Source organism: Microcaecilia unicolor, chromosome 7, assembly GCF_901765095.1.
Source record: "Microcaecilia unicolor chromosome 7, aMicUni1.1, whole genome shotgun sequence".
Taxonomy (NCBI): Eukaryota; Metazoa; Chordata; class Amphibia; order Gymnophiona; family Siphonopidae; genus Microcaecilia; species Microcaecilia unicolor.
The window spans coordinates 276,503,112-276,517,845 of NC_044037.1; the positions used below are offsets into that span (position 1 = coordinate 276,503,112).

The window sequence follows — 14,734 nt, forward strand, 5'->3', positions numbered from 1 at the left end:
CCCAAATTATTTTCACAATTTAGTTGAGCTCAGCAAGTTTGTAAAAACAAACAAACAAAAAAAATCAAAGTGTTATTCTTTAGAAGTTACATGCTAGGAGCTATGTTCCTTGAAAGGCTGATCCAGCTGCTTTGTTTTGCACGTCACAAAGCATTCCTAGTGTGCATCTGCAGGATAAGCCAGAAAGTTCCACCCAGAATAATAGCCTTGCTGTCAGGGTATTGCAGTTCTGCACACGTATGGATCTGGAAACCCTTTCCTGGGGCTGATGCAGAATCCTAACATTTAGCACAAGCCTTTCTAATGCAAGAGTAATGAAAGTTTCACTCCCTGTGCAGTAACCAAATCGTATGCAGATAGGCCATATACAAAAAAAAATGTGCACTATAGTGGGATGCTTGCATAGACAGATCTGTGCTAGCTGCAGCGATGTCATGTGCACTAATTGGCACCCAGAATTTCACAAGCGTGTGCTAGAATGCTGTTCTGCACAGAAGAAAAGCCCAGAGACCTGGTAATACGGAATTCTAGATGACATAAAATAGTATTACCACTGACTCATGCTGGGCTGCTGTGTGAGAGATACTATGAGCGCAGGTTGATACTGCTGTTTAATTCTGTTATTTAAATAACCTTGTGTTCGACACTGGGATTTGCTGTATCTTTGTACCCCTGACGCAGCCTAAGGGTGACGAACCGAAGCACAAAGAACAGTCCAGAAACAAGGAACAGTGAAGGGGACGAGCACACAATGACTATGAAATCAAGGTATTGATGTCAATATTTTATTGGTTGATCTAACAAGACTCGTGTTTCGGCACCTAGGTCTTCGTCAGGAGTATATAATCGAATAAGTTGCGATACAACTCCTGATGAAGGCCCAGGTGCCGAAACATGAGTCACATCAAGCCATGTTTGATTAACCAATACACTACTGATAGCAGCACCTTGATTTCCTAGTCATTGTGTGCTCGTCTCCTTCATTCTTCCTTGTTTCTCCAGCTTGAGGGTGAAACGTGGCCATGATGGAGTTTTTTTTTCTTATTTAAAGAAAGTCTTTATTGCAGATTATCAGGATAAATTAACAGCAATAAATATAGACAACTAAGAAAATGATATCCACATGGAAACAACCCAACATCTTATACCTCCATGTTTTAAAGCAAAAGAAATAGCACCTCTTCCCCCCCCCCCCCCCCCCCCTCCCAACCTCATACAGATGACACTGGAATCAAGCAAAAGTCTGTTCAGGAAAGCTCCAGACACCATAAAGAATTACATCTTTCAAGGACCCTGTTTGTCTATGGTAATACTGGTTTTTGTCTTATGCTATTCTGCACATGCATTTTTTATGATACCAAATATTTTACAGAATAGCATCCCAGCGTATGCACAGATTAAATGGAGTGGCCTAGTGGTTAGGGTGGTGGACTTTGGTCCTGGGGAACTGAGTTCACTTCAGGCACAGGCAGCTCCTTATGACTCTGGGCAAGTCACTTAATTAACCCTCTATTGCCACATTGAGCCTGCCATGAGTGGGAAAGTACAGGGTACAAATGTAACAAAAAATAAACTCCAGGTACCACTAGAATTTTTTGTTCTCAGACCTCTTTCCTCTTTCTTCCAAGACACCTCCCCTCAGTTCTGTCCTTTCTTTCCCCTCCACCCAAGCTCTTTATGGAACCCAGAAAAAAAGTTGCAGGTCTAAATGCTCCCCCTAAAGAGAACAAACATGAAATTCTTACTGTCCTTGACCACAGAAGAACAAGTTAAGTTTTTATGTCTGTTCAGACCTATGTTAAAGCTCTAGTGTTGAGCTCAGCCTTTTGATTTTCTATACCCTTCTCTGCATCTGTGCTGAAGAGGGTTAAGTGACTTGCCCAGAGTCACAAGGAGCTGCCACCCTAACCACTAGGCCACTCGGGTCTCCTTGCCACAGGTTCCCTGTTGGTACTCAGGGTCTCAGCAGGGTCTGGGCAGCCAAAGACCCCCATTTCCACATCTCCATCCCATTTATAAACCCTCTCACCCCGCCTCCCTGGGGCCAGGCTCTCCACCCCCCAGTGGGTCCTACCACTTCCTACTTTGCAGTGCAGCGGGGAGGGGGGGTTACAATGATTTATAAGAAACAAAATATATCAATAAAATGTAATAGAAAGTTAAAATGCAGCCTGTAATATCACTGGCTTCAATCTGAAAGGTCTGTGCAGAAAACAGGTGTTTGTAATAGTTCATCAAGGAGGTGCACAGGGCATGAAGCAAAAAGGACATCTAGAAATTCAGAAATAAGCAGCCCCGAATTTCTCCCTCAATCGGGTCACTTGTTAATGCCAAATATGTTTGTGCCATGCACAAAGGAGCCCATATAGCATATTTGCAAAGCACTATGGTACTTTGTGTCTAAGTGTTTTGAAAATCAGCCCCCGCCCCCCCCCCCTCCGAGTCCCAGCCACTTGCAGAATGAAATCAGTAGCACCTCAGGCAGCTCAATAAGTCACGTCCACATGCGGCACCGGGGAAAAACAGAGATATTAGAGCTTTTGTCTCCCAAAAAAACCTAGCACCCACCCCGCAGCAGAGGGCAGAGCGCGAGATCCCGGCTACCCTCCCCTCCCCCCGCTGTTTACTCAGCAGCCTTCAGCCGCCCTGAGCCTAGTACTTAGTTTCTGCTGATTCAGAGAAAGGCAAAGCAAGAGAGCAGCCAACTTCACTGTGCTGCAAGTTCTCCCGGAGATGTTGGGCTTTGTGATCCACGTCCTTTTGGACTTCTGATAAAGACAAAACTCTTCTTTCTCCCTCTTCCCAGGGAAGCACCGAGTTTCTGCGAAGTGTGTAGCCCAGGTGGAGTCGAAGAAAGCGAGAAGACCACACTGCTCTGCTTTGTTGTTTGCAGACAGAAGCCATCATGACTGCCATCGGCGTGCAGGTAAAGGGTTTTCCGGGTACTGTGTCCATTGGAAAGATGTGGAAAGTTGGGTTGGTCTTGCATTTAGTTTATTATGGGTAAGGGAGACGATGGGACCCCATTGCCCCTCTCTCTTTGCACTAGGGAGCTGCCGAGCCCACTATGCTGCAAAGATACTGTGCCACCCACTAAAACCTGTTAATTCCGGATTATGCATTACCTGGAGGGTATTGTTTTAATTTCCTCCCATTCAGTTTGTAACCAGAGCTTGATCAGGGTTCATTCCTGTATAGAACTGCTCCGGTCTGTGAAGTAAACAACCGCTCGCTGTGCTGATTCAGAATTTTTCCAAGTAGAGTTTTTTTTTAATTTTTTTTTTTTTTTGGGGGGGGGGGGGGAGGTGCTTAGATTTATAAGTTAAAGAGGGGGGGGCACCTTCTCCTTCTGGTAGGATATCGCCCTTAAGTAATTCAGGGCTGCACATAGTTTCGGTTTAAGCTGTTGTCCCACGGCACTGAAAAACAACCTCAGAAAGTTGCTGAAAACATCTGATCGGGGTGACCCAGGGTCATGAGCGGAAAAAAAAACCCAGTGACGTTTCCTAAGGGCCGCTTTCACAATGGATTGCCCCAGTCACAGTGCAGCGTGTATTGCATAACCTTTACATAATTCTTTGGAGTCACTTTTTCCCCCATTTTTACATAAGAGGAAAAGTGAAAGTTAACTGTTTGTGTCGTGCGCGTTGTACGGTTATGGCATCTTGTGCAGGGCTGTACTAGGCGTCCATAACTATCCATAGGATTCCACCAACTATTAACTGAAATAGTTGAGAGCAGAGGTGGGAACAGATAAAGATTTCCTGGTCCCAAAACAACAGTGATTTTCTGCTTGGTTGTATTTTCTTTGCTGACCTGGAACTTTTTCCACATTTACTTCATTTTCTCCATTGGTGTCAATAGTAATTCCAAGGATCTTCAGTTTGTCCGATATTGGGAGAGTCATAGGAGCCAACTTTTCAAAATTATTGGGGGGTGCTAAGCCCAATGGAAATAACCCCTCCCTGGACACATACAAGGAATTTTCTCAATATTGGGGGTGCTCAAGCACCCCACAGCACCCACAGAGTCGGCTCCAATGGGGAGAGTATGTTCTGGGGTTTTTATGGATGAAGGGAGGGTTTGTTTTGTGGTGAGAAGAGAGAATAAGGCAGTGAGTTTTTTCCTTGTTGAGTTTGAGTTTGAATGCTGATGTCCAGGCCAGGGGCGTAGCCAGATTTTGGGTGGGCCTAGGCAAGAATTGGGTGGGCACCAAGTGTTCTCCCTCTCCCCCCCCAAAAAAAATTATCTCAGCTGGTGGGAAAATGCATCTTTCCACCTTGGCAGCAGGCATTCACTGAAAACTGAGCATGCTCAGGTGTCGTGGAGAGTAGCGTTTTCGTTACCATCAGGGGAAAATCTTCAGTTGGCGGAGCTTGGGATTCCCACCAGTTACCACTAAACATGTGTTACTGTTGGGTGGGCCTGAGCCATAAATAGGTTGGCCCTGGCTCACCCAAACCCATCTGTGGCTACGCCACTGGTCCAGGCATCCATTGTTTAAACTAGTCTTTATTGCAACAGTGATTTCTGTTGGATTAGAGTTGAACAATATGTAAATGGTGACTTCATCCGTTTGGATACAGAAAGTGAAAGTGCCTTGGTGCTTTGTAGCTTTTACTATATGAGACGTGGGGTAAGGAATAATATATTGTAGAGGAATATATTCGAGTTATTCCCCAAGTTTTCCACGTCATCACTGTGACCCCTGACGCAGGTGCTAGTCACCGAAACATGGCCCGTGCCGGGTCTTTTTGTCAAGGCTCATTCATTAAAGAACTGTGTTCCATTTTTAAAGGCCCGTGGTGCTGTTTTTTTTTTATTTGGACATCATCATTTTACAGGCTTAAAACACACTGTTTCTTCACAGGCATCTCTAGCGTTTAGTACGAGCTAAAAACGATACCACGCCTTTGTAAAAGACCCCCTGAGAGAGGTATATCTCGAATTCTAGACAAAATCTCATTTTTGTTTGCCAGACTTTCAAACAGATATTTAGCACATTGTAAAAAGCTCTCTTTAAGGAGCTCGCCATCAGTGAACAGTTTCACCTTTTGTGCCATGAAAAGCCTAACTACACACCTGTGGCTAACTCTGCGGCTACTTAGAGGGTCTATTATCCCCAGCACAGCTCAGGTCCACCTGGGCACATGTTCTACACTAGCACCCTCCTCCCACCGACTGGGTCCCAACCATCTCTGTGCCAGTCTCCCGCTCTCAATTTATCCCTGGTGATTTCTAGGTTACTGGAGCCACATTCCCAGTGGTCCCACAGATCCTAGAAAGCCCTTGCAGACAGCTAGAGTCCTCACTACATCCACAGCTATTCTCTCAAATGGCTCACTGATAATGGGTAAAGGTTTCAGGGGAGCTCGGGGGTGATCTTGGGTCTTACCTACTCTCAGGGCCGTGCCTAGGGTCTCTGGCGCCCCCCCCCCCCCCCCCCTGCAGACTATCAGTTGGCACGCGCACCTCCCTGCGCCCCCCCCCCCCGTTCTTTTAAATTTACCTCCCTCCGACGTCTGCGCAGCGTCAGTGAAAGCGCTGCCTGTCTGACGTCTCTCCACCAGCCTTCCCTTCGCTCGTTCGTTCCCTCTGTGTCCCGCCTTCTTCTGACATCATTTCCTTGAGGGCGGGACACAGAGGGAACGAACGAGCGAAGGGAAGGCTGGTGGAGAGACGTCAGACAGGCAGCGCTTTCACTGACGCTGCGCAGACGTCGGAGGCGGAGTGAGGTAAATTTAAAGCGCCGGGGATGGAGGGGAACGGAGGAGTAAGTTTTGGTTTTTTTTTTAAATACAACGCGACGGCGCAGCACCCTTGAAGGCAGGCGCCCCCCTGCGGCACTTACCATGCTTACCGTGTTGGCACAGCCCTGCCTACTCTTTGGTACGCATCACAGTTTCGACAATAGTCAGCTACAGCTCGAGATACTCCCGGCCAATAAAAGTTCTGTGTCAGTCTAGTGCGTGTGTGGGTCACCCTCTGATGTCCTGCTAGTGGAATATCAAGTGCAATCTGTAGGAGCTTTTTCTCTGTATGCTTTGGGCACTGTAATCTGTTTGCCTGCTGTCCAGAGGGCCTGTTAGGATCAACAGGATCAGTCTCTTGGTATAGCAAGCCCCCTTTCCATAGGATACGATCTTTACAAGTCTCATTGGCTGGCTGACCAGCCCTCTGCCTCAGGGCTTCCAGGTCAGGGTCAGAGTGCTGTGCTTCCTGAAGAGCATGTCTCTGTCCTATATCAGTATCTATATCTGGAAGGGTCTCTGCTGGTGACTGTAACAAATCAGGGTCAACAGTCTGATCAATAGGTGTGTCAAATAAGTCGGGCTGTCCCATACTCACGGCATCGGTCACCTCAGACTGACTGGAGCGCCTCTTCCTGCCACTGGGTCAGCTGGTTCCACCTGGACTGGCTGAGGATCTGGAACTGGAGAGGTGTTCTGTGCTGATCTCTGCATTGTTGTCGGGCTGCCTGGGCCTGACTACGGGTCACCATAGCGGAAATGCTGACTCCGCTATCAAGGGTAATGTTCATTGGACCCATGTCAGTCCCACACAGCATTGGTACCGGCATGATTTCATTATGCCTACTTCTCTGTATCCAGGCTTTGTACCCCAATCCAGGAATACTTGAGCAATGGGTACAGCCTCTGGATCCATTGGCTAACACTGCCTCAGCAGTTCGCCCTGGTAGAAAGCACTAGCTCTGGTCACAACGAAATCATCCTAGAGCCAGTGTCCACAAGCCTAGCTACCTGGGTCTGGTTCACAGTTGCTGAGGTGCTGTAGTGTTGTGGAAACCCATCTGCTTCCTTGCTTGATGAATGACCAGTAACGTTTTGTGCTGCGGCAACTGCGTGGACCTCCTTCATGGAACCAGAGCCACCCACGAAAGCTGCCAGCTTTGGTGCAGGAACTGAAGGCTCTTTAGTGCAGGCTTGGGATTATCTGGGCTATCTGCTTTGAAAAGTCCTTTACGCCCACACTGGTAACAAAGACGTTCATGCCTAAAGTCTTTAGGTTTTTGGGGAACACTGGAGAGTTTGCTGACAGTCTCTGAAGTTGCAGGGATATTTGGCTTAGAGCCCTGGCTGCTGTAGATAAGGACTGTTTCTCTTTGCCAATCAGGGACGGTTAACTTAAAGATATCAGCCAACTCGGCCGCCTTCTCTGGAGTATGGGGCTGGTGGTCTTGAACATGTTCCCTCATCTGTGGACGTCATATCAATGAGACATTTTGGACTAAATTCTGTAAATGGTGCCCAAATTTGGGTGCCAAAAAAATGTTCTATAGACAGCGCTCAAAGTTGGGTGCTGTTTACAGAATAGCGCGTAGTGCTGGAATTCGTGTCCAATTTTGGGCATGAGGACTTACACCCACTGAACCCTAGTGGAAATCCCTGCCCCTGATCCCCCGAATACTGTAACACTGCACATAAATCTTAGAAACACCCAGACCTGCCCGTGCCCATGGCCATGCTCCCTTTTTCAAATTTGCACGCACATCTTTATAGAATAGCGACTATAAAGATGTGTGCGATAATTCCAATTATTTTATTGCCAGTTAGCTCCAGTAATTAACACACACTTTTTGGTGCTAATTGACTTGTTAAGCAATTGTGCGCACCCAAATTTATGCATGTAATTTTGAGCACTATATACAGAATTGGGAGTGTGTGTTAGAGTTGCAAATTATCTCCATCAAGACAAGCCTGCAGAGCTCAGACCGCCAGTGAGTAAAGGGGAAGGAGTGTGGACCTTTGATGCTTTTCAGATGGGATCACGGCTTTTGGAGCTCAGACTCTCATGAACTGCAAGCTTCAGACCTACGTTACAACGTGCAGGAAATGGTTGCTGATGTATCATGCTGTGGAAAGAATCTCTTTGGAGAATGATCAAAGAAGCGGCTTCTCTCACAAGAGCACTGTGACACAACTCGGTTCCCTCTCCCAGACCATTTCCAATCCACTCTTTTAGGTTTTTGTGTAGGGCCAGAGGAAACCTTACTTCTCTCAAAGGCATAGGACTCCTCCGTCCTCTTGGTTTCAACAGACGAAGCAGGAACCTTGCTCTCGTCCCAGATGGCAAAGAACCCAGAAATGCCAACACAACATATTGCCAGAATCTAGGATAGAATTTTTGCTGTCTTGATGAGAACATAACCGATATTCCAGTGTATCTGCCAGACAACCCAGAGGCTAAGGTTTTATGTAAACTGTTGGCCCACCATAACCTCTTACTGGTGGGTTCTCTAGATGTCTGTCTGTCTGCCTGTCTGTTACAGGTACAGGCTGAACATACCACCAGGTAACCCACTGTGCCATTTTTTTGAGAAGCAAAAAGGAACAGCATGAGACCAGAGTCAGTAATGTTTCTCACTTGAAAGCTAAGGCAGGTTCCAGTTGGCGCTGGAGAAAAATGAAAACCTCCGAGGTGGAAGGAAGTAGAGAGAGAGAGAGAAATCTTGGCACCTATCTTCTCAATGGAAGGAGGGAGACAGATGGGACAACGCACACATTTTTGCCTTCCACTGAAAACACATAGTCATTTTTTGCTTTACTCTTGCCTTCCGGGGCTGAGGGGAAGAGAGAAGAGAATGGAAAAAATGAATCGGGGATCAGTGTGAAGGTGATGGAAGCGAGGATTAGAATATGAGTAGGAAGGCGCAAATACGCTTACCACAACTGAAGTGCTTCTGATCAGGAATTTTTAGTATTTTAAGCAAAACAGCGAAGATGACTAACAAAACAAAAATAATTAAAAAAAGAAAAAAATATCAAATTTGTATTTAAAAATACAAATACATAAAAAAGTAAAAAAATAAAAAAGACGACACTTGTTCATAAAAAAATTAAAACACTTTATTAGCCAAAGGATAGCAGGGAGAAATGGACTCGACACAGCTGTGGAGTGGAGAGGAGTGGCCTAGTGGTTAGGGTGGTGGACTTTGGTCCTGGAGAACTGAGGAACTGAGTTCAATTCCCAGCACAGGCAGCTCCTTGTGACTCTGGGCAAGTCACTTAACCCTCCATTGCCTGCCGCATTGAGCCTGCCATGAGTGGGAAAGCATGGGGTACAAATGTAACAAAAATAAAATAAATCTTTGCTGTTTTGCATTTTTTGTTGTTTTTCTTGCGAAGACTGGTTTCTTCTGTTTTTTGTGCTAGTATTTTATGCAAACATTTTGCTTTTTTGCACTGTCGCATTCAGTTCAGTTGTTCTAGTGTTCTGATGAATCCCCAAGTATATTTTCTGATCAAACCAGGCCTGTTTTAGTAGATCACAGGAAAGAAAAAAAAAAAGACATGGTAAATTAGTTACTAGGGCAACAATGAAGTTTAATTTTAAGTTCAGAGATGGAGTGGAGGTAAACAGTTCTTCTACTGAACCTCATTCATGGAAATATAGATTTTGATGGCAGATAAATCTAACCTTGGATTTGTTTCATGCTACAATACTGTATTCAGAGTGTTTTACAGCAGATTCAGGGGGTCTTTTACAAAGGCACACTTGTTTTTTTGTGCATGCTAAATGCTAGAGATGCCTGTAGGGATATATGGGTGTCTCTAGCGTTTAGTGCATGCTTATTCTTAGTGCGTGCTAAAAACGCTAGTGCGCCTTTGTAAAAGGAGCCCTCAGTGGCCTTATTACATGTTTTGTCTGCCCAGTTTATGTGGATGTTCTGCTATCACTCCACATGTTACTGTGCAATTAATCTATTTAAAGAGACCTAATTTTATAGGTGTGGGGAATATTCCATATATATCACAATAAACTCCCAAACATCCACTCTTTTTTTAATTTTTATACATATTTTCAAAAGACCTGCATTAAAGAGACTTTTTTATGAAGATATATATATATTTTTTATATATATATGGGGATCATCAGAATCTTCATTAGCAGTCCCTTCCGGGCACAGCGTCCCACATTTTAGGGCGCCATGTAACTCTTCATAGATCTACCCACTTCACATTTTTTCTTTTTATTATTATAAGCAATAATAAAAAAAAATGTGAAGTGGGTAAATCTATGAAGAGTTACATGGCGCCCTAAAATGTGGGACGCAGTGCCCGGAAGGGACTGCTAATGAAGATTCTGATGATCCCCATATATATAAAAAATATATAGATACTGTGCAATTAATGGCAGATAGTTAAACACAAAAAATTATTTAAACTGCTTAGAGCAAATTCAATCAGAAACTCAAAAATATATATTGTTGCTTTAGATATTTAGATATTCAGTTAAGCACCTGAACCACATCTCTTATATAATTACTAATAACTAGCCTCATAAGCCCAGGGTACCTTTACAATAGGACACCACTGAAGTGGCTTCCATCATAGGCTCCACCATCAGCCAAAAAAAAAACACAGAGAAAAACTCTCACATTAATGCTTTCACTGAGAGAAAAGTCTGCAATACTTAGGCTGGCAGGGTAAAAATATCCATTATAATAAAACACACCTCCAACATTCTGAAGCTGACTGCTTGGCTGAGGCATTCCTGCTCTCTGTATCCATCTCCTGAATTGACATCACGTACTTCCGGGTTCGTCACAAGCAGAAGTGACCAACCACACGAGGTTTCTCAGCTTCAGAATGTTGGAGGTGCATTCTATTAAATAGGATTGGTCAGTTACTTGAAGCACAGCCAGAGCTCAGCGTCCTGCACAGTAACGCTCAGACACCAGAGAGAGAGGGGGGGGGGGGGGGGGCTGACACCAGAGAGAGAGGGAGGGGGGGCCTGACACCAGAGAGGGGGGAGGTATCTCTGTCACACACACACACACTGTCTCTCTCACACACTCTGTCTCTCACAGGGTCTTTCTCTCTCTCTCTCACACACTCTGTCTCACACTGTATCACATTCACTCTCTATGTGTCACACAGTCATTCACACACTCTCTTGGTCTCATACACTCAGTCTCACAGAGAGTCTGTGTCATGACCCACAGTTTAGGAAGCTGTAGTCTAAATGAGGGGCTGTGAGGGGGAGAAAGAGCAAGAAGGCTATGAACTCCAAGTCCAAAAAGATTGCCATTTGTGTTAATTACACAAGTTAAGATAATAGAGAAATTAATGAGTGATTATTCCTTTTATTTTTGTCCTCTCAGCCACACAGGTTCCATACCCAGACAAGGCCCAGAAGACCATTCTTTGAGGTGTTCATCAGAGGCTTAATTATCCTTTGTGTGGCTATAGCTGTGGTGCTGTCCTCCATCTCAGTCTGCGATGGTCACTGGCTTATTGCCAGGGGCAAGCTGTTTGGCCTGTGGCACGTCTGCATGGTGAGCAATGGCAGTGAGCCACAGTGCACTACAAACCTGAACCTCGCTAATGTGGACGGGCTGCACGTTGCAATGATCCTTTCCAGAAGCGCTGTCTCCTTTGCCGTTGTGGCTGCTATCTTTGGTCTGGAGCTCCTGATGGTCTCCCAGGTTTGCGAAAATGCCGACTCGAGGAGGAAGTGGGCCATGGGATCGGTTCTCATCCTGGTGTCCTTCGCCTTGTCCTGTGCTGGAGTGTTAGTTTTCTTGGTGGTCCTGAAGAACCATGTTACCCTCATGGGTTTCACACTGACCTACTGGTGCCAGTTCACTGCTGTTTTCCTCCTCTTCCTGAATGGCATCAGCGGGCTTCACATTAACAGCATAACCTATCCACCGACCAGACTAATGAAAGTTTAGATTGACAGAGCTGCAGCAGCTTTCTGCTTTTACTGCACTGTAATTAATAAATCTGAATGCAATGGAGGTTAACAAGCACTGCCATGTTTAAAAAAATGAAAACGAGAGAACTTTTGATGGTTGCTTTCAGCTGAGTATGTCATTCCTAAAGCAGTTTCTTACAAGATAATTATCAAAGTGTGAGAGAGTGTGTGTAGCGTGGTGTGTCTACATTTTATATTTGTATGCATTATTTGGCTAGTAAGTTCTGTGTCTGGGCATAACTTTGATTGAATGAACAGAGGTAGGCCAATGTAGATGGTTAACAACACTGGCTGTTTTTGTTTTAAAAGATGGCACGCTCATGGTTATGAGAATGCCTCCTGCTCTCCCCTTGCCATATTTTCTTTGGCCAACCCTTGAGCAGGAGTTAAAGGAGTAGAGAAAGTGGGGGTGGACTCCTGTTATCTTAGGCCCCTGCTGTCTTTTCTCACCCAGCCTCTGGTATTTCTTTTCCCATACTACATCCCTCTGCCTTCCTCCTTCCCCAGTAGCTAAGGCATTTTAGCAAAAACACCAGGGCACACGGACTACCAAACAGTCCTATTTACCAAGGTGTGACTCTAACCAGGGCAATACAACTTCGCAGGAGTTCTGCCATGCAGCAGGTATGGAGAGGTCGGAGTGCCGCTGGGGTGAAGCTCTGGATGGGGAGGGTGGAGGTTGTGCACTGGGCTGAAGCAGGGTAGCATGAATTACCGGCATGTACTGCTCCCATCTCAGTGCAATAATTGTGTCCTGTCAGGGATCCAGGCAGTCTTTTCTTCTAGATCCAGTCTTGAGGGCCAGTAGCTTATTTCCTAAAAGAAGTGCTTAGCATGCTCTTATCACTTTTGAGAATTCATATAAGTAAAAAAAATCTGCAGCCCATGTTATAACTGATGTGCTGCATATTCAGCCGTATGGAAGAAAATCTCACTGAAATATCACAGCCAGTAGGAACCAGTCAGAACGAGTGTGCTGGAGGCATGTTTTGATATTGTTGGGTGGAAGCAAGTTTTGAAAACTTTGTCCAGTTTAAGGGGCATATTATTAGTATGTACTGTGTGTATCGCGGTATAATGTTAAAAAAATGCAGTGGGTACAAACTTTAAGGAGAAAACTGTGTGCGCTTGTGTTAGGCACGTGGTAGCATAAATTGAGGGACTGAACTGGCGCAAGTTTGAAACATACCTATAGGAACAGGAGTTTTGCAAGGGAATGTGTTCACAAGTTTAAAACATGTTTAAATTTAGCTTTATTAGGTATGTTTTTTTTGGGGGGGGGTTTTAAGGAGATTGATGGAGGTCTGACTGTGGAGCCTCTTGTTTGCACTTTATAAATGAACGTTTTCCTGGGTTAAAAAAATAAGTGATGTAACTTTTTTTTATACTGCGAACAATATTTCAGAAAAAAATCTTTTGTCTACTTTCAGCCTTCAGCTGTTTCAACAGAAAATGTATGTAAAAGTTAGATTTTTCATGTAAATAACTGCTGAAAAAAAAGTTTTGTTAGCAATTCTAGTATTATAGATAGGATTATACCACTTTGGCACATAAAGATTCGCTATTTTCATAAGTGAGTAGGTCTCTTGGCTATTTGTATACATTTTTAATGAATGTGTGATTACAAAGTTCAAGTGGGCTCATACTCCATTAAAAGTCAGCATCTGGCCTAAAATCACAGCTTGGTCTGTACTTGGGCATTTCTGCTGCTCGCTTATGAAAATTGAAGCCTCGAGTGTCATTTCTGCCTTTTATATACTGTTTTGTAACTGTAAAATAAATAAATTTTCAAAATAGCAAGTTTACGAGAGAGTTTTTCTTTTCTGTTCAGTTGAATATGCATGCTGAGTTAAAAAAAAAAAAAAAGAGTAAATCACTTGTAAAGGTCAAATGTTAACCTTTTACTAAGGTGCAGTAATGGACTTGGGGTGTCTTTTTCTAAACTGTGCTAGCGATTCCCAGTGCGGCAAATGCACCGCAGCCCATTCATCTTGAATGGGCTGCGTCACATTTGCCACACGGTTTATTTAAAAAAAAAAAAAAAAAGGCCCTTATTGCACGCCGATTAGCGAGCGTGTTCTAAATGACAGGATGCCCATTATGGGGGAGATTCTATATAGGTGCCTAAAAAAAATTGGCGCTGAAATCAGTACCAACTAAGCGTATTCTATAATCGATAATAAATAAGCTTAGTTGGTAATCACAGCGCCTAACACTATGCCCATCCATCTACACCAGTGAAAACATGGCATAAATCCCGGCATGTAGATTTAGGCCCACTGGGCCATATTCTATAACTATGTGTGTAAATTTTGGAGCGCTCATGAAATGCCCAGTTCCCCGCCCATAATCGCACCCCTTTTTGCCTGTGCACGTTAGAAGTTTGGCGCGCTTCGTTACAGAATATGCTTAGCAAATTGTACACCTGAAGTCTAATCATGCCATTTAGTGCTCCTTATTGCTTGTTAAGTGCTGTTATCGGCGCTCATCAGCTTGTTAAGTTACGTGCATTGTTATAGAATCTGTGCCGATTTTGGCGCTGATCTCTAGGTGCGCTATATATATATAGTAACATAGTAGATGACGGCAGAAAAAGACCTGCACGGTCCATCCAGTCTGCCCAACAAGATAAACTCACATGTGCCATTTTTTGTGTATACCTTACCTTGATTTGTACCTGTCCTCTTCAGGGCACAGACCGTATAAGTTTGCTCAGCACTATCCCCACCTCCCAACCACCATATAGAATCGGGGTATATTCCTATGGCAGGGGCGTAGTTACGTGGGGCCACAGGGGCCTGGGCCCCCCTGCTGATGACCCTCTCGACCCCCCCCTTCCCCGCTGCCAACCCTCCGTCGCCGTGGGCTACCTTTGCTAGCGGGGGACCCCAATCCCCGCCAGCAGGACGTCAGAAACAGAACGAAGCCTTTGCGGGAAGAAGAGGACCAGCAAAGGTAGGCAGCGGCGGCAGCAGCGGGAGGGGATCGAGAGGGTCATTGGCGGGAGGGGGGG

At 44.9% G+C, this 14,734-nt stretch overlaps 1 protein-coding gene across 1 annotated transcript; it reads left to right on the plus strand.

The window, feature by feature from the left end:
* Window positions 1-2,478: 2,478 nt before the first annotated feature.
* Window positions 2,479-13,510, plus strand: TMEM37 (transmembrane protein 37). Its single transcript, XM_030210085.1, has 2 exons — window positions 2,479-2,926; window positions 11,126-13,510. Exons 1-2 carry the CDS (start codon window positions 2,906-2,908, stop codon window positions 11,696-11,698), a joined length of 594 nt encoding a protein of 197 aa, XP_030065945.1. The 5' UTR covers window positions 2,479-2,905; the 3' UTR covers window positions 11,699-13,510.
* Window positions 13,511-14,734: the final 1,224 nt, after the last annotated feature.